At 40.1% G+C, this 19,804-nt stretch overlaps 1 protein-coding gene across 8 annotated transcripts in view; it reads left to right on the top strand.

Moving 5' to 3' along the window:
* The window catches only part of GAPVD1 (GTPase activating protein and VPS9 domains 1), a 103,449-nt gene that overhangs the window by 53,572 nt on the left and 30,073 nt on the right, over positions 1 to 19,804 (top strand). For 4 of the 8 annotated variants that reach the window (XM_064377985.1, XM_012458138.3, XM_012458137.2 and 1 more), the window contains 7 exons: positions 3,381 to 3,510; positions 5,856 to 5,981; positions 9,609 to 9,782; positions 12,549 to 12,689; positions 15,002 to 15,136; positions 15,579 to 15,698; positions 19,724 to 19,801. In XM_064377985.1, coding sequence (XP_064234055.1) covers positions 3,381 to 3,510; positions 5,856 to 5,981; positions 9,609 to 9,782; positions 12,549 to 12,689; positions 15,002 to 15,136; positions 15,579 to 15,698; positions 19,724 to 19,801 — 904 coding nt within the window. Of the gene's footprint in view, positions 1 to 3,380; positions 3,511 to 5,855; positions 5,982 to 9,608; positions 9,783 to 12,548; positions 12,690 to 15,001; positions 15,137 to 15,578; positions 15,699 to 17,833; positions 17,915 to 19,723; positions 19,802 to 19,804 lie in introns of those variants that run through there. The other 4 variants (XM_064377987.1, XM_064377984.1, XM_064377994.1 and 1 more) reach the window with 3 other exon arrangements.

Here is a 19,804-nt window from a genome sequence, read left to right as displayed (position 1 = left end):
GTCCTTGATGGCTGGGAGCCTATAATCCCAGCACTTTGGGAGGGTGAGGCAGGCAAATCACCTGAGGTCAGGAGTTCAAGACCAGCCTGACCAACATGGAGAAACTTCATCTCTACTAAAAGTTCAAAATTAGCTGGACGTGGTGGCACATGCCTGTAATCCCAGCTACTTGGGAGGCTGAGGCAAGAAAATAGCTTGAACTCAGGAAGCAGAGGTTGCAGTGAGCCGAGATCATGCCATTGCACTCCAGCCTGGGCAACAGAGGGAGCCTTGAGCAAAACTCCATCTCAAAAAAGAAAAGAAAAGAAAAGAAAATGTCCTTGATGAAGCACAGACATTGGACTTACTCAAGACTTTAAATCAAATAAAAATATATATATATATATACTCAAAAGAGCTATGGAAACCACGGACAAAGAACTAAAGAAAACCAAGAGAACAAGGTCTCACCAAATAGAAAATATCAATAAAGAGGTAGAAATTACCAAAAGGAGCCATATAGAAATTCTGGAATTGAAAAGTATAATAACTGGAATGAAAAATATACTAGAGGGGTTGAACAGCAGGTTTGAACAGGCAGAAAAATCAGTGAACTTGAAGATGGATCAATTGAGATTATCTAGCCTGAGGAGTGGAAAGATTACAAAAGACAAAGACATTATATGTTGATAAATGGTCATTAAGAAGATATACCCAGCACTTTGGGAGGCCGCTCCCACTGTGACCTCCGACTCCCAGGTTCAAGTGATTCTCCTACCTCAGCTGCCTTAGTAGCTGGGACTATAGGCATGCACCACTAGGCTCAGCTAATTTTTGTATTTTTAGTAGAGAAGGGGTTTCAGTACTTGTTGGCTTGGCTGGTCTCAAACTCCTGACCTCAGGTGATCTGCCTGCCTCAGCCTCCCAAAGTGCTGGGATTAGAGGTGTGAGCCACTGTGCCTGGCTGAAGTTTTTTTTAGCACTCAGATGCTGTGGTTTTAGTTTAGAGTTTGAAGATGGTCTGATTTAGAAGCATGAAATTAGATTTTTGTATTTTATACTCCAATGTGACTGACTTTGTAATAGTGGTTTTCTGTATGGTGTCACAAAATTGCTTGCCTTTGGATATAATTTGGAAAATATCTTCATTGTGGTATAATCCCTTTTATGTTAATTCACACCAATCACCAGGCCTTGAGATATATTTTCTCCTGATGTTTAGTTTCACATCACTCACTGTGGTGAATTTAAAAGTCTAAGTTATCTTAAAAATTAAAACTTAAAAAAATTTATGTTGGCCAGATATGGTGGCTCATACCTGTAATCTCAGTATTTTGGGAGGCTGAGGTGAGAGGATTGCTTGAGACCAGGAGTGTGAAGTCAGCCTGGCAACATAGTGAGACCCTATCTTATTAATAAATAGGCCAGGTACAGTGGCTCACGCCTGTAATCCCAGCACTTTGGGAGGCCATGGTAGGCCGATCACCTGAGGTCGGGAGTTGGACACCAGCCTGACCAACATGGAGAAACCCCATCTCTACTAAAAATACAAAATTAGCTGGGTATGGTGGTGCATGTCTGTAATCCTAGCTACTCGGGAGGCTGAGGGAGGAGAATCGCTTGAACCCGGTGAGCCAAGATCGCACCATTGCACTCTAGCCTGGGCAACGAGAGCAAAAACTCCTTCTCAAAAATAAAAAATAAAAAAAGTTAAAAAAAAAAAATATATATGTAAAAATAAAAAAATCACGTGGACTTGGGGTATGTACCTGTAGTCCTGGCTACTCAGGAGGCTAAAGCGGGAGGATTGCTTTTGCCTAGGAGTTCAAGGCTGCAGTGAGCCATGATTGTACCACTGCACTCCAGCCTGGGTGACAGAATGAGCTTTGTCTTAAATTGTTTTTTTTTTAATAAATAAAACTTTTATGTCTATTTAATTTCAAGCAAATAGAAAAAAAAAAGTCTTTTTTTTTGAGACGGAGTCTCTTTCCCCAGGCTAGAGTGTGGTGGTGCAATCTCAGCTCATTGCAACCTCTGCCTCTCAGGTTCAGGTGATTCTCCTGCCTCAGCTTCCTAAGTAGCTGGGATTACAGGCACACGCCACCATGCCTGGCTGATTTTTGTATTTTCAGTAGAGATGGGGTTTCTCCATGTTGGTCAGGCTCCATGTTGGTCACGTGACCACAGATGATCTGCCTGACTAGGCTTCCCAAAGTGCTGGGATTACAGGTGTGATCCACCATGCCCAGCCAAAAAAATCTGTATTCAAAGGCATCATGTGTAAATGTATAAAACCATTTAAAAACCTTTAATTTACTCAGAGCCAAAACAGCAACCAAGAGTGTGTATTTTTTCTTTTTAAAAATCATTTATTTTTTAGCTGACAAAAATTGTGTCTATTTATAGTATACATATTTTGATATACATTGTGGAAAGGCTAAATAACGTGTATTACCTCACATATTTTTCATTTTTTGTGGTGAGAACTTTTTTTTTTTGTAAGTGAGGGTGCTATTCTTCCTTCATATTTCAGCAACAGCCAAGGAAGCCACAGCCTCTGAGTTCCAGTCCCAGGTGTGCCTAAAACACGCTGTGTGACTCTCAACAAAGTACTCAGTTCTTCATTAAGGTGGAGATATACAAACCTGAGTTGTAAGGCTTGTAGGGAGTAGTGAGAAGTAATTATGTTATTTGGAAGTCATCTGGTAAATAGAAAGCATTATAAAAAGGCTATGATATCTAAGCTGGAGAGGAATGTGAAGTCATACTTCAGTTTCTGGTATGGACTTTTGTGGCCCTGTATGTTGTGATTAAGTGGACGTTCAAACTAGATGGATTAAATCTTCGGTGTCTACAAAATAACATGATTACATTTTTCCTTCTAGTTGAATTTATTTACTTTTGTTTATTTACTTTATTTTAATTTTGCAAATTTGTCACATGCCAACTGTTTCATGTACATCTTTTTACTTAATTTTCAGCAATTACATAGCATACATACTGTTACTATCACCGTTTTATAGATGAAGAAACTGAGGCTTAGAGAATTTAAATAACTTGTCTATCCAAGGTTATATAGTTGACATGTGACAGCATTAGAAGGACCGGCGTGCTGACACTAAAGACCTCTGATTTGTATAATTCTCTTCACTGCTCGTCTGGTGTGTGGTTGCCTGTTCAATCTTGACACTAGTAGGGTAATGGGAAGGCATAGCTTCAGTTGCTTTAATTGATCCACTTTTATTCCACAGATATTTAAAAGCTTGACAGACCTTCTAAATGGGTTTGTAGTTAAAAATTGATAATTTAAGATTAAGGAGTTAAATATGCATTTGCTGTGGTTTGTTTCCTTATCAGTAGTCTTTCTGTTGGTAAACCAAAATTTACATTTTATTTTTTAGGTCCTAAACATGCAGCTTTCAGATGGAGGACAAGGAGATGTCCCTGTTGATGAAAACAAACTCCATGGTAAACCTGATAAAACCTTGCGCTTTTCCCTCTGCAGTGATAATCTGGAAGGAATATCTGAAGGTGAAGGGTTACTTCATTCAAGGAGTTGTGTGATTCAAGTAATATTTTGTTTTGTGTTTTTTAAAGGAGCCTTATAAATTATAATTGTACCATCTGTGCCTCTCACTGAGGAGACTAATGAAGATTTCCTCTAATGAGCTTGAACAGTTGGCTGTAAAGATTGTTTCCTGAATAAAATTAAGATTGCAAGATGCCTTTGGTCATATAAAATGGAGAAGATATAAGTCTTCATTCAGACTTAAATAGAATAACAGCAAGTTTTGTGTCTCCAGTATTAACATATACCAAAGCTTATAGAGCTCCTTTAGAAGGATATGATGCATGTCTAAATGGGAAAAAATTGACTTACTAGTAATTCATGATGTTGCATATACTCTTAAATGTTCTGTATTCTGCTACTCACACTCACACACCTTTATGAAGCAGGATACAATGGAAATAGATATTAAAAAGAAAATTCAAAGCCAAGATTGTGAAGTGAGACTATGTCATTTGCCTACTAGGACCAATTTTTTTTGGTCAAGAAAATATAGTTCAAATTTACTGACATTTAAAAAGAAACATATAATAACTTCATGTTTTAATCTAACTTTTCAAAAAAATCATATGTAATATATGTTCATTCTAGAAAATAGAGTAGAATCACCTATAATCTCACAATTTTTTTAATAGCAGTTGACATTTTAGATTATTTTTAGCAAAATTAGATTTATCCTATTTTGTAAGCTTTTCAATTATTATTAAACTGGCATTAACATTTCCCTTTGTAATTTAATATTCTTTTTTTTTTTGAGACAGAGTCTTGCTCTGTCACCCAGGCTGGAGTGCAGTGGCATGATCTCCGCTCACTGTAACCTCTGCCTGCTGGGTTCAAGCGATTCTCCTGCTTCAGCTTCCCAAGTAGCTGGGATTACAGACCTCTGCCACCAGGCTAATTTTTTTTTTTTTTTTTTTGTATTTTTAGTAGAGGTGAGGTTTCACCATGTTGTTCAGGCTGGTCTTGAACTCCTGACCTCAAGTGCTCCACCCTTCTTGGCCTCCCAAAGTGCTGGGATTACAGGCGAAAGCCACGGCGCCCAGCCTAACATTCTTAAATAACATGGTTTTCATGACTGTTTTCCTTAACTCACATGGGCATATCAGTTTTTTCAACTTTCTTCTATGATTAAATCTGTAGATTGCTTCCACTTTTCAGACATAGAAGCTTTGGGCTGGGCATGGTGGCTCATGCCTGTAATCCCAGCACTTTGAGAGGCAGAGGTAGGCAGTTTACCTGAGCTGAGGAGTTTGAGACCAGCCTGGGCAACATGGTGAAACCCTGTTCATACTAAAATACAAAACATTAGCTGAGTGTGGCAGTGTGCACCTGTAGTCCCAGGTACTGGAGAGGCTGCAGCAGGAAAATTGCCTGAACCCGGGAGGCAGAGGTTGCAGTGAGCCAAGATCATGCAGCTATACTCCAACCTGGGTAACAGAGCAAGACTCTGTCTTAAAAAAAAAAAAAAAAAAAAAAAAAAAAAAGGCTGGGCATAGTGGCAGTGGCTCACACCTGTAATCGCAGCACTTTGGGGGGCCGAGGAAGGTGGATCACGAGGTCAAGAATTTGAGACCAGCCTGACCAACATGGTGTGAAACCTTGTCTCTACTGAAAATATAAAAGTTAGCTGGGCGTGGTGGTGCACACCTGTAATCCCAGCTACTCAGGAGGCTGAGGCAGGAGAATTGTTTGAACCTAGGAGGCAGAGGTTGCGGTGAGTTGAGATCAAGCCATTGCACTCCAGCCTGGGTGACAGAGCGAGACTCTGTCTCGGAAAAAAAGAAGCTCTGCAACAATCAACCTTAGATTAATTTGTTTTTTGAGACAGAGTCTCACTTTTGTTGCCCAGGCTGAGATAATGCCAGTGCAATGGTGTGATCTCGGCTCATTGCATCCTCGGCCTCCCCAGTTAATGCGATTCTCTGCCTCAGTCTCCTGAGTAGCTGAGATTACAGGCTTGCGCCACCAGGCCCGGCTAATTTTTGTATTTTTAGTAGAGATGGGGTTTCACCATGTTGGTTAGCCTGATCTCCAACTCCTGTCCTCAGGTAATCAGTGCACGTTGGCCTCCTAAAGTGCTGAGATTACAAGGTGTGAGCCACTGTGCCTAGCAGATTAATTTTTTATTAACACCTTAGGATAAATTCCTAGAAGCAGAATTTCTGTCTCAAAGGACATGTGTTTTTTTAAGGTTTAAAGGCAGCATTAAAAACACTTTAATCGGTTTTTAGTCTTTTAGGCATGAAAAATTGTGAGGTGGCTCATGACTGTTTTAAAAAGATTGCTCACGGTATAAACATTTCTCTAGGTCCTTCAAATCGCTCCAATTCAGTGTCTTCCCTAGACCTAGAAGGAGAGTCTGTGTCAGAACTTGGAGCAGGACCTTCTGGAAGTAATGGAGTTGAAGCTCTACAACTGTTAGAACATGAGCAAGGTAAAGTGAAGTTGAACACAATTGCTTAAGTAGCAAAGAATTTACCTGATTGCAAGATGAGCAGTGTGTTTGCATTAAGTTGGCTTTGTTCAGCAAGAGATTATACAATCACCATTAAACTTGCATTTATTTATCATTCTTTCAGTTTTTCAAAATGTATTTAGTTGGTAAGTGAATTGTTTAGGCTTACGTTACATTGAATAATTAATATAAATTACTTTAAATTCTGTAATATCTGATATTTTAATTCTGTAATCTTTTAGGAATACAATGTAAATACTCAAGGCTCAAGGAACTTAGAATAGGGAAAGAATAATACACAATTGATTAAAGGTATCATAAATGTGTTTTGGCAGTTCTGAGTGAGAGATACATATGGTTGAAAGTATAAGGAAAGCTTACTGGAAGAAAATACTAGCCTTAATGACTGGCTGGCATTGCCTGGGCAGAATTTGGAGATAGGTCATTCTAGGTGAATGACAAGTATAAGCAAGTCAAAGAGGTGAGAAGCCATAGTACTTATTCAGGTATCAGTTAGGGAAATAGGGTGAGGTAGAGATTAAAGAGTAGGTGGATTTCTGTTGTGGAAAGAAGGATGTCAGTATTTTAGTAGCAAGCTGGAAGCCACTGAAGGCTTTTGATTCAGTGAGGATGAAGAAGTGAGGTGCCTTAGGAAGATTAAGTTGAAAAAGTTTTTTGGATTTGTTCATTTAAGATGATGCCCTCAGCCAGGTGTAGTGGCTCACACCTATAATCCCAGTACTTTGGGAGGCAGAGGCAGGCAGATGAGGTCAGGAATTTGAGACCATCCTGGCCAACATAGTGAAACCTGTCTCTACTAAAAATACAAAAATTAGCCAAGTGAGGTGACTGGTGCCTGTAATCCCAGCTACTCGGGAGGCTGAGGCATGAGAATTGCTTGAACCCAGGAGGCAGGGAGTTGCATTGAGCTGAGATTGAGTCATTCCATTCCAGCCTGGGCGACTGAGCAAGATTCTGTCTAAAAAAAAAAAGATGGACTGGGCGCGGTTGCTCAAGCCTGTAATCCCAGCACTTTGGGATCTGGAGGTCAGGAGTTCGAGACCAGTCTGGCCATGATAGTGAAAACCCTGTCTTTACTAAAAATACAAAAATTAGCTGGATGTGGTGGCGGGTGCCTGCAATCCCAGCTACTTGGGAGACTGAAGCAGGAGAATCACTTGAACCTGGGAGGCAGAGGTTGCAGTGAGCCAAGATGGTTCTACTGCACTCTAGCCTGGTTGACAGAGGAAGACTCTGTCTCAAAAAAAGATTATGCCCTCAACTAGATTTGAGACAGTGATTTTTGTGCTTTAGCATGCATAAGAATTACCTGGTTAGCTTTTTAAAAATTCTGTTTCCCAAGTCTTACTTCTAGAAATTCTGGTTCAGTTAAGTTTTAGAAAGAAAAAGAGTATTATCATTGAAATGTGTGTGGCTTGGAAAAAGTAATGCTGTATTTTACCGGATTGGTTTATCAGTGTATCAGTTAGGATTAAGTTTGTTGCAAATAATAGAGAAAACTCAAATAATAAAGTAGTACCTCCTTATCCATGGTTTCACCTTCTTTGGTTTCAGTTACCCACGGGCAACCTTGGTGCAAAAATATTAAATGGAAAATTCCAGAAATAATTCATAAATTTTAAATTGTGTGCCATTCTGAGTAATGTGATGAAATCTCGCACAGTCTTACTCTATCTCATCCCAGACATTAATCATTTTTTAGTTCAGCATGTCCATATATATACTACCTGCCTATTAGTCACTGCTTATCAAATCAAAAAAGCATGGAATATATAGGGTTTGGTACTATCCACAATTTCAGGCATCCACTGGAGGCCTTTGCATAAGTGGAGGAGCTTTCATATGAGCTTATGAAAGAAGTTGAACAAATATCATCTCTTTAACGTGCTTTCTGGGAGATTCTGAGGTAGGTGATTGGCAGTCTATGTTTTGTGAAATGCTGGATTAAGAAGTGAATTGAGGGCCGGGCGCGGTGGCTCACGCCTGTAATCCCAGCACTTTGGGAGGCCGAGGCGGGTGGATCATGAGGTCAAGAGATCGAGACCATCCTGGTCAACATGGTGAAACCCCGTCTCTACTAAAAATACAAAAAATTAGCTGGGCATGGTGGCGCGTGCCTGTAATCCCAGCTACTCGGGAGGCTGAGGCAGGAGAATTGCCTGAACCCAGGAGGCGGAGGTTGCAGTGAGCCGAGATCGCGCCATTGCACTCCAGCCTGGGTAACAAGAGTGAAACTCTGTCTCAAAAAAAAAAAAAAAGAAGTGAATTGATAGTCTCAGCACTTTGGGAGACTGAGGATTGCCTGAGCCCAGTAGTTGAAGACCAGCTTGGGCAACATAGGGAAACCCAGTCTCTACAAAAACAAACAAACAGCCGGGCGCGGTGGCTCACGCCTGTAATCCCAGCACTTTGGAAGGCTGAGGCGGGTGGATCATGAGGTCAAGAGATCGAGACCATCCTGGTCAACATAGTGAAACCCTGTCTCTACTAAAAATACAAAAAATTAGCTGGGCATGATGGTGCGTGCCTGTAATCCCAGCTACTCAGGAGGCTGAGGCAGGAGAATTGCCTGAACCCAGGAGGCGGAGGTTGCAGTGAGCCGAGATCGCGCCATTGCACTCCAGCCTGGGTAACAAGAGCGAAACTCCATCTCAAAAAAAAACAAACAAACAAACAGAAAAAAACAAACAAAAAACCCAGGGTGGTGGTGTATGTCTATAGTTGCAGCTACTCAGGGAGGTCGAAGCTACAGTGATCCGTGATCATGCCACTGCACTCCAGCCTGGGCTCCAGAGTGAGACTGTCTCAAAAAAAAAAAAAAAAAAAAAAAAAGAACTTGATTGAGGGAAATTGGTCTAGGGAGGTGAACAAAACTCTTAAATGCAGAAGGGAGCTATCCAAGTCAAGTGAAAAAAACATTTTTAGTATGGTTTTATCAGTTAATTATTGCCACTACAATGCTATATAGCATACCACCCCAAAACATTTATTTTTGCCCTCAAGTCTATGGGTCAACTGGTTGTTCCTTCTGATTTGGACTGGGTTCACTCATGCGTGTACTTTCACCTGTGATTGGGTATGGAGCTCTGCTAATCTTAGCTGGTAGTCAGTTATTTGGTAGGGAGCTGACTGGTCTAGTTAGGTCTAGGGTGGTACTTCATGCTTAGTAATGATAGAATATGTGGGGGCCAGGTGTGGTGGCTCATGCATGTAATCCCAGCACTTTGGGAGACCAACACAGGTGAATCAGTTGAGTCCAGGAGTTCAAGACCAGCCTAGGCAACATGGCGAAACCCTTTCTCCATGAAAAAGACAAAAAATAATTAGCCAGGCATGGCGGCACATGCCTATAGTTCCAGCTACTAGGGAGGTTGAGGTAGAAGAATCACTTGAGTCTGGGAGGTGGAGGCTGCAGTGAGCCGTGATTGCCACTGCATTCCAACCTGGGTGACAGAACAAAAAAAAAATTAAAATAATTAAAAAAATAATAATATGTAACTTGAATTTCAAAGATAAAATTCTTTAAAGTTGATTAAAAAGTCATTGCTGTGCTATTTTTAAAGTGCTTAATTTTGTTTTTGATAGCTACAACACAAGATAACCTTGATGATAAACTAAGGAAGTTTGAAATTCGTGACATGATGGGATTAACAGATGATAGGGACATATCAGAAACAGTGAGTGAGACCTGGAGTACAGACGTCTTGGGAAGTGACTTTGACCCTAATATTGATGAAGATCGCTTGCAAGAAATTGCAGGTAACTGCCATTTAATGTCTCTGAAAGATCACAGTTTGGTTATTCAAATCCATTGACCTTTCATGAGAGGAAGTACCAGTGCCCTGGCAAACATAATGTAGTGTATGTGTTAGCACCATCTGGGAAACTGTGATAACTGTATGGAACAAGACATTTGTTTACTTTTTTATTTGCTTAAATATAAGGAGTGCTTTTTCTTTCTACATTTAATCCCATCCCTTACCCATCCTCCTCCCCACTGCCAAAAAAAAAAAAAAAAAAGAAAAACCAGTGTTGTGGATTAGATTCTGGTCAAGTGTTGTTTGCAGGGCATAGTATAAGTTCTTAGTCTGTCTCTGATTAGTATATTCTCCTTTTAAGGCTAAACACCTTACCTTAAGATGGAAATTCTCACAGATTATACCCATAAAATCTTTCACAACAATATGATTGTTTTTAAGAGAATTGATGTTCTCTTAAAAAATGAATTTGCTTCTGGAAGGTTAATTAAATTCCAAAGGGTAACCAGGGTTTTTTTTTCCTTCTTTTTTAATTTTTTGATTTATTTTTTTAATAGAGACAGAATCTCTCTTTGTTGCTCAGGCTGGTCTCGAACTACTGAGCTCAAGCGATCCTCCTGCCTTTTTTTTTTTTTTAATGTGAAATTTGTTGAGGTGCTATGTACATACATTAAAATTCAGTCTTTTGGATACTGTTCTATGAGTTCTGAAAGATATATAGTCTCGTAACCCTCATCTTCATTTTGTTTTTAAATCATGGAAAATTTAATTTATATATTTTTCTTCAACTTTTATTTTAGGTTCAGGGGGTACATGTGCAGATTTGTTACGTGGGAAGTTGTTGCAGCAAATTGTGTGTTGCTGGGGTTTGGTACACAAATGATTTTCCACCCAGGTAGTGAGCATAGTACCCAATAGGTTTTTTATTTTAATTTGAGACAGAGTCTCCCAGATTTGAGACATCTGTCACCCAGGCTGGAGTGCAGTGGTGTGATCCTCGGCTCACTGCAACCTCTGCCTCCTGGGTTCAAGCAGTTCTCCTGCCTCAGCCTCCCAAGTAGCTGGGACTATTGGTACCCACCACCACACCCAGCTAATTTTTGTATTTCTAGTAGAGATGGGGTTTCACCATATTGGCCAGGCTGGTCTCCAACTCCTGGCCTCAGGTGATCCGCCCACTTCGGCCTCCTGAAGGCCTGGGATTACAGGCATGAGCCATTGCGCCTTACCTAAATCATGGAACATTTTAAACAAATACAAAAGAGGAACCCAGTGTACCCATCACTCAGCTTCAGCAGTTAGACACACATGGCCAGCTGTGTTTCATCTGTTCTCCTACCCTCTACCCTATTCTCTCCCCTCATTATGTTTAGGCAAGTTGCAGACATTATTTTATTTATAATTATTTCATGATATGTCTTTAAAAGATAATTTTTATTATTAAATTTTTTCCAGTTTTTTTCATGCCCTGAAATAGAATTATTCTTTCATTAGGTTTAATCTGAAGTAGTGAAGCCTTTTGAACTAGAGTATTTTTAACACAGATGTGTAATAATGTTTAATACTTTCGATTTGTGTTTTTAAGTAGTGTAAATAGATTTTTTAATTGGTTTTGCATTACTTTGTTCCAGATGCCAGAGTAGTATTGTTCTTGGCAGTTAGCTGTATTTGTGCAATAAGCTATATTTGCAGTTGAGAGAGTGCTATGTAGATGTGTATTTTCCTATGAATATATTTTATTGCCCTGAATAGTGACTAATGTGCTGGAAGAAAATATATTTTGTCAGTATAGTATTCTGTGGTTAAATCTCTCTGAATGTTTTTAATCCCTGTAGGGCTCTAACTTTTAGAACAATATTAAGGATCCCTGTAAAATTTGCTGAAAAATCAAAGCTAAAGCTAGTTGAAATTACTTCATTTAATGATGTGTGTTTTCTCTCTGGAGAGCCAGAGGTAAACTGCAGGAGACCGGTGAAAAGGGTCTGGTGCCATTGTGACCAAACTGGGAACTTTGTATTTTTTTATTATTTTTGAGACTGAGTTTTGCTCTTATTGCCCAGGCTGGAGTATAATGGCACAATCTCGGCTCCCTGCAACCTCCACCTCCTGGGTTCAAGCGATTCTCCTGCCTCATCCTTCGAGTAGCTGGGACTACATGCTTGTGCCACCACTCCCAGCTAATTTTGTAGTTTTAGTAGAGATGGGGTTTCTCCATGTTAGTCAGTCTGGTCTTGAAATCCTGACCTCAGGTGATCTGCCTGCCTTAGCTTCCCAAAGTGTTGGGATTACAGGCGTGAGCCAACATGCCTGGTGGAACTTTGTATTTTTACTGGTGGGTAGAGTGGAGGGTTTTTTTGAGACAAAGTCCAAAATGACACGACCATTTTAACTTTTGAGACAGAGTCTCACTTCCATCGCCCAGACTGGAGGGCAGTGGCATCATCTAGGCTCACTGCAGTCTCCACCTCCCTGCAGTCTCCACCTCCTGGGTTCTTGTGCCTCAGCTTTTCAAGTAGCTGGGACTACAGGCACCTGCCACCACACCTGGCTAATTCTTGTATTTTTAGTACAATGGAGTTTTGCCATGTTGGCCAGGCTGGTCTTGAACTGTGATCCGCCTGCCTTAGCCTCTCAAAGTGCTGGGATTACAGGTGTAAGCCACTGCGCCTGGCCAGAGATTTTGTTAGCTTAGTTTAGCTTTTCTCCACTATCACTGCACTTTCCACCAGGATCTTTGTTAACCCTTTGCTTCCCACCGGTTATACAGGTGCAGCAGCAGAGAACATGTTAGGCAGTTTGCTGTGCCTCCCAGGTTCAGGGTCAGTGCTTCTTGACCCTTGCACTGGTTCTACCATATCAGAGACAACAAGTGAAGCTTGGAGTGTGGAGGTATTGCCAAGTGACTCTGGTTAGTATGCTATCATTGTTTGCTTTTGCCTTTACACAGAAGTTTTAATTAAATGCAAGGTATCCTAGCTTCTGTGTTACATATATGTTGTCAAATGTACATTTTTTGTTTGTTTGTTTGTTTGTTTTAATGGAGACAGAGTCTCCCTCTGTCACCCAGGCTGGAGCGCAGCAGTGTGATCTCGACTTACTGCAACCTCTGCTTCCTGGGTTCAGTGATCTTCTCGCATCAGCCTCCCAAGTAGCTAGGATTACAGATGTGTACCACCATGCCGGCTAAATTTTTGTATTTTTAGTAGAGACAGGTTTCACCATGTTGGCCAGGCTAGTCTCTAACTCCTGACTTCAGGTGATCCGCCCACCATAGCCTCCCAAAGTCCCAGAATTACAGGTGTGAGCCACCGTGCCTGCCAAATACACATTTTACAAAGGTGAGGTAATCACATTGCTATGAATGTCAAACGGAAAATTAAGTTGAGGGTATTTTCTGTTCATTAAGGGAAAATGCTCTGTTAGATAGTGTAGACTATGATGGCAGGTGCTTTCTGACCCTGTGTTCAGTTATTTTGAAAGCAATTTTCTGTAACTTATCAGAGTTCCATGTGAGTCATTGAGTTCAGTATCTCCCACAAACTCATGACAGGATAAGAGTAGCAACACAGTTCAAACTGAGTGCTTGCCTAGTAAACACGTTTAGATTTATCACGGGGAGAACTTGACCCTCTAAAACATGTTTAATGTACTTTTGAAATACATTGAAATTGAGAGGATATTTTTGTGCAGGTTATTATAAATGCATATAAAGTGTTTTGTACTTTGTCTTTTTATATGCATTGTATTTTTTTACTGATTATGAAGATACATCTTTGCCTTCAACTAAATGTCAACTACCAGAATGCAAATATAAGGAACTATGTATCTGCATTACATTCTGTTGATTTACTTGGTTCATATTATTATTATTATTACTATTTTGAGACAGAGTCTCACTCTGTCACCCAGGCTGGAGTGTAATGGCGTGATCTCAGCTCACTGCATCCTCCGCCTCCCAAGTTCAAGCAATTCTCCCACCTCAGCCTCCCAAGTAGCTGGGACTATTGGCACCCGCCACCACGCCTGGCTAACTTTTGTATTTTTAGTAGAGACAGGGTTTCACTATGTTTGCCAGGATGGTCTCAATCTCTTGACCTCGTGATCCACCTGCCTCAGCCTCCCGAACTGCTGGGATTACAGGTGTGAGCCACTGCGCCCGGCTGGTTCAAAAATTATTAAGTGATCCTGATAGGTGTTTTATAATTTTTTTTTTTTTTGAGATGGAGTCTTGCTCTGTTGCCAGGCTGGAGTGCAGTGGCGCAATCTTGGCTCACTGCAACCTCCACCTCCTGGGTTCAAGCAATTCTTCTGCCTTAGCGTCCCAAGTAGCTGGGACTACAGGCGTGTGCCACCACACCTGGCTAATTTTTGTATTTTTAGTAGAGATGGGGTTTCATCATGGCGAGGATGGTCTCGATCTCTTGACCTCGTGATCCGCCTGCCTCGGCCTCCCAAAGTGCTGGGATTACAGGCGTGAGCCACCGTGCCTGGCCCCCTTTTTTTTTTTTTTGAATTGGAGTCTCACTCTTGTCGCCCAGGCTGGAGTGCAATGGTGTGATTTTGGCTCACTGCAACCTTGCCTCCTGGGCTTAAGTGATTCTCGTGCCTCAGCCTCCCAAGTAGCTGGAATTACAGCACCTGCCACCACGCCCAGCTAATTTTTGTATTTTTAGTAGCAATAGAGTTTCACTCTGTTGGCCAGGCTGGTCTCGAACTCCTTACCTCAGGTGATCTGCCCGCCTTGGCTTCCCAAAGTGCTGGGATTACAAGTGTGAGCCACCGAGGCTGGCCTGTTTTATAATGTTAAAGCATTCAGATATGCTAGCCTTGTTTGAAGACCAGTTGGGGACAATAGAATTAGCTCACCAGCTATTGAATATTCATAGGAGTTACTTTTTAGGAAGTGGTTGATTTAATACCAAGCTATTCCATACTCTCTTGTCCAGTTCACATGTTAACTAGTAGCATACTCTGTGACATTAGTGATCTAGAAACCATGTTTTCATCTGTGCACAATGAACTGGCTTTGGGATGAAAATCACAACTTTGACTTCTTTAACACTTAATCTAACTAGCATTGTTAACTAGCCCAGACTTAGAAATCTGTTTACACTGGTTTCATTCATGCCCTGGTTGCTTTGTTTATCTGGGTCACAAAAGCTGAAATTGTGGTGTGCCAACAGAATCACAAATGTAACACACCTCTTTTTTTATGTTTAGAGGCTCCAGACCTAAAGCAGGAGGAGCGTCTACAAGAACTGGAGAGCTGTTCTGGACTGGGTAGCACATCTGATGATACGGATGTCAGGGAGGTCAGTTCCCGCCCCAGCACACCAGGCCTCAGTGTTGTGTCCGGTATGTCTGTCTTGTTTTAAAGAGTAGGGATTTGAAGGTGTTCGCCCCCTACCCCCTCCCATTTATAAAGTTGTTACAAAGAGATATGTTGTATTTAAGAGCTGAGTAATTTCCAGGAAACAGAATTATTTCCATTGCACCTGAAATCTTAGAGAATTTAATGTGTGGCTTTATGGAGCCTATTGAAGTAATTGTCAGTCTCTCTACAGCTGTTTCTGTTCTTAGTAGCCTGTCCTACTTTGGAATCATATGATTCTGATTATGTTGTGTAAAGCAGGGTAAGTATATTTAAGTAATAGTACCATAAAGGATATAATACTAAACTCACATGTATAGAACTCGGACTCAAAATTCGAGAATGTTTAAATTTCTCCAAATTTCATATACTTTGTGTGGTTATTTTGTTCTTCTTCCTGTTTATTTTTTACTATTTTTTTTAAAGGCATAAGTGCAACCTCTGAGGATATTCCCAATAAGATTGAAGACCTGAGATCTGAGTGCAGCTCTGATTTTGGGGGTAAAGATTCTGTTACTAGTCCAGACATGGATGAAATAACTCACGGTAAGAGGGGGAAATGAGAATGACTTTAAAAATGACCACATCCATGGTTGAAACTGGCACTATGACACATTGCTGGTGATAGTGTCTATTGATATAGCACTTTGGTACATACTTTGTCAATATGTATTTAAGGCCTTACATGTTCACGTTCTAAATTTAGTTAGGTTAGTTCCACTTCTAGGAATCAGTCATAATGAAAAATTCCATGTATAGATAGAGTCCTTTGCACAAAGATTTCTTTATAACGTTTTATATTGGCAGAAAATTAGAAATAACTTAAAAATTGAAACATGGAGTGGCTAAATAATTTTGATGTAACTACTTATTAGAATGTATGTAGCTATTTTAAAATGCTTTAAAGAATATGAAATGACTTAGAGAAAAACCTAGAACATACTACATAGAAAGTTTATTTTTGTAGAATTTTACACACAAGATAATAAAACATTTTTAAAAACCTATGCATGAAGTAAGTACTGGAAATACCAAAATGCTAGCAGTAGTTTTATATATTGAGTGGTAAGTTTTAAGATATCTTATTTTTACATTTTTGTGTGTGTGTGTTCTAAACCAGGGTTTTTTAACCTTTACATTGTTGACATTTTAGGCTGGGAAATTCTTTGTTGTGGAGAGCTGTCCAGGGCATTTTAGGATGTTTAAGTATCTCTGGCCCCTACCAGTAGCATATACCTTCTACCCCCTGGGGTTGTGACAACCAAAAATGTCTCCAGACATTGCAAAATGATCTCTTGGTGGGAGAAGATAGCCACCGATTGAGAACCTCTGTTCTAAACCAGCAGTCTCAAAGCATGGTTTCCATGGACTACTGAAGTCCTAAAACCCTTTGAGGGAGGAGTACAGATGAAGTCACAACTGTTTTCATAAAAATCAAAGTTACTGTCCATTTTTATTGTGTTGACATTTGTACTTATGGTGCATAGGCAAAAGTGGAAGTTTTACTTACGAATATCTTTGATGAAAAAGTTAAAATCACTTAATTACATCAACCCTTGAGTGTACACTGTTTTGCTTTTTTGAGATGGAATTTCACTCTTGTTGCCCAGGCTGGAGTGCAATGGTGTGATCTCGACTCACTGCAACCTCCGCCTCCCGGGTTCAAGTGATTCTCCTGCCTCAGCCTCCCGGGTAGCTAGGATTACAGGCATGTGCCACCACAGCTGGCTAATTTATATTTTTAGTAGAAACGGGGCTTATCCATATTGGTCAGGCTGGTCTTGAACTCCCAACCTCAGGTGATCTGCCTGCCTCTGCCTCCCAAAGTGCTGGGATTACAGGTGTGAGCCACCGCACTGGCCTGAGTATACACCTTTTTAATATTCTGCGTGAAGAAATAGGAAGCACCCCGATTGCATTTTCACTACAATCTGAGATATAATGAGATGTCTTAAGAAGCAGTTATTTCATTATTTGAGTTGTTAGCTTAACTGGCAAGTGTTTTTTTTTCCTTTATTTTTATTTGTTTTTTTCATGAAATATCATTTTTACTTGAAAGAATGACAGATAAACTGTATTTCTTATGAACACATACTTGAGTATTTGACAGACATCTCAAAAATTAACAGAGTGTGGCCAGGTGTGGTGGCTCACGCCTGTAATCCTAACACTTTGAGAGGCTGAGGCTGGAGGATTCCTTGAACCCAGGAGTTTGCCACTAGCCTGGGCAACATAGGGAGACTTCATCTCTACAAAAATAAAAAAAATTAGCCAGGTGTGGTGTGAGCCTGTGGTCTCATCTTAAAAAAACAAAAAAAATTAACAGAATGATCCTGTTATTTAAAGATAAGCAACTAATAAGAGTAGAGTTTGTTGCCAGTGATTAAATTCAAACTTTTGGATAAAAATTAGCATTTTGGAAATTTGTGTCTACCTGCATGAGTTTGACAGCTTCCTGTTTAAAGACTTTTCTAGTGAGATTAGTGGTGATAAGAAGAATGTGAGTTTAAAAGAGGACAAAAAGTTCAATGATTTGGTTTCAAATTCTACCTTGTAGCTATCCTTTAAAAAACTATTACTTCTCAAGATGTGGTAAAGTATCAAATAATAATTTCCACAATTTTCTGAAAAGGCTACTAACATATTGTTCCTTTTCCAACTACATGTCTGTGTGAGGCCAGATTTTCTTTATATACTTCAGCCACAACAACATTTTCAACACATTGAAGCAGAAGCAGACATGAGAATCCAGCTGTGTTCTAGTAAGCTGTACATTCAAGATATTCGCAAAAAATGTTAAATAGTGTCATTCTTTTCATTTTTTATTTTGGAAAATAATAGTTATTTTTTATTTTTTTTAAAAAAGGCTTTTTTATGTTACCATTAGAAATTTTTCTTTTTTTAAAAAAATGGACAGCTTCCCAAACAGACTAGGTTCAGAAAGAATCCCTTGTATTACCTTCTAATGGGTATGTTTAAATGAATTAATAAATATTTAAACTTCAATTTTAATTTCTAATATGGAATATCAATAGATATAACCACCATAAACAAAAGCTCTTAGGGTCAATAATTTTTTAAGTTGTAAAGATGTCTTGGCCAGGCATGGTACCTCATGCCTATAATCCCAGCACTTTGAGAGGCCGAGAGGGGAGGAGTGCTAGAGCCTATGAGGAACAACCTGGACAACGTGGTGAGACCCTGTCTCTACAAAAAATAACATAAAAATTAACTGGGTGTGGTGGTGTGTGCCTGTGCTCACAGCTATTTGGGAGGCTAAGGCAGGAGGATCACTAAGCCCAAGAGGTTGAGGCTGCAGTGAGCTATGTTTGCACCACTACACTTTAGCCAGGGTGACGGAGTGAGACCCTGTCTTCAAAAAAAAAAAAGTCCTGAGATCAAAATTTGAGAACTGCTGTTTTAGGCTATCTTTTCTAATGATTTAACTGTAGAACAAAAGTAAAAATCAGGAGGTATAATAGTACTCTCATTCATTATCAGAAGATATAGCTTCAGCCCCCCCCCCCATAGCTTCAGACTAAAAACGTTTAGATTAATAGTTTCTTTTTTATGTTTGAAATTTCTGTCCTCTGCATACTTACCTGTTTTAAAATTATTTGCTGAGAGCAGTGTTAGAACTTCAAAATGTACAACCTTCTATTTATACCCTGTCTATACGTAATATTGTCCCTATATTTATATTTTATTTATTTATTTTTAAATTTTTAGTTCTTAGTTTTTGTAGAGACAAGGTCTTACCATCTTGCCCAGACTGGTCTTGAACTCCTGGGCTCAAGTAGTCCTCCCTCCTTGGCCTCCCAAAGTACTTGGGATCACAGGTGTGAGCCCCTGCACCTGACCTTGCCCCTATATTTTTAGATGAGGGGAAGGTGAGGCTCAGGGAAGTTGTGACATTCTGAAAAAGTTGATGGTTTAGGTCTTCTGGCTCTGTTCTCTTTGCATGAACCATACTTGCATTTGGCCATTAGAAGTAACAGGCATGTAGATGCCAGACCACTTAAATGTAAAGAAAATCTATATATAAAGATACTAATGAAAACATAAAATGGACCAGGTGCGGTGGTTCACGCCTGTAATCCTAGCACTTTGAGAGGCCGAGGTGGGCAGATTACTTGAGGTAGGGGGTTCGAGACCAGCCTGACCAACATGTTGAAACTCCGTCTCTACTAAAAATACAAAAATTAGCTGGGCATAGTGGTGGGCGCCTGTAATCCCAGCTACTCCAGAGGCTGGGGCAGGAGAATCACTTGAACCTGGGAGGCGGAGTTTGCAGTGAGTTGATATTGCACCATTGCACTCTAGCCTGGGCGACAGAGTTAGACTCTGTCTCAAAAACAAACAAAAAAACATAGAATGAATTGGAAGTAATTATACTTTGATTTTTTTTTCTTGTATGCCTCTCAAGTTCTAATTGATCAAAAAAGGAACCATCAGAGAATACCTAGAACCTTTTTAATTGAATACTGAGAATCCTTTGAACTATGTCGAACTGTGTTGAGACCATCTGTCCTGAGTTCTAGCTTGGTCTCACAGTTGCCCTCCTGTTTTAGGTGCCCACCAGCTGACCTCTCCTCCTTCTCAGTCAGAGTCTCTGCTGGCCATGTTTGATCCACTGTCTTCACATGAAGGTA

The sequence above is a fragment of the Aotus nancymaae genome, unplaced genomic scaffold, assembly GCF_030222135.1.
Source record: "Aotus nancymaae isolate 86718 unplaced genomic scaffold, 86718_ANA_hifiasm-v0.15.2.pri h1tg000003l, whole genome shotgun sequence".
NCBI lineage: Eukaryota > Metazoa > Chordata > Mammalia > Primates > Aotidae > Aotus > Aotus nancymaae.
This window is presented reverse-complemented; position numbering and strand designations above follow the sequence as displayed.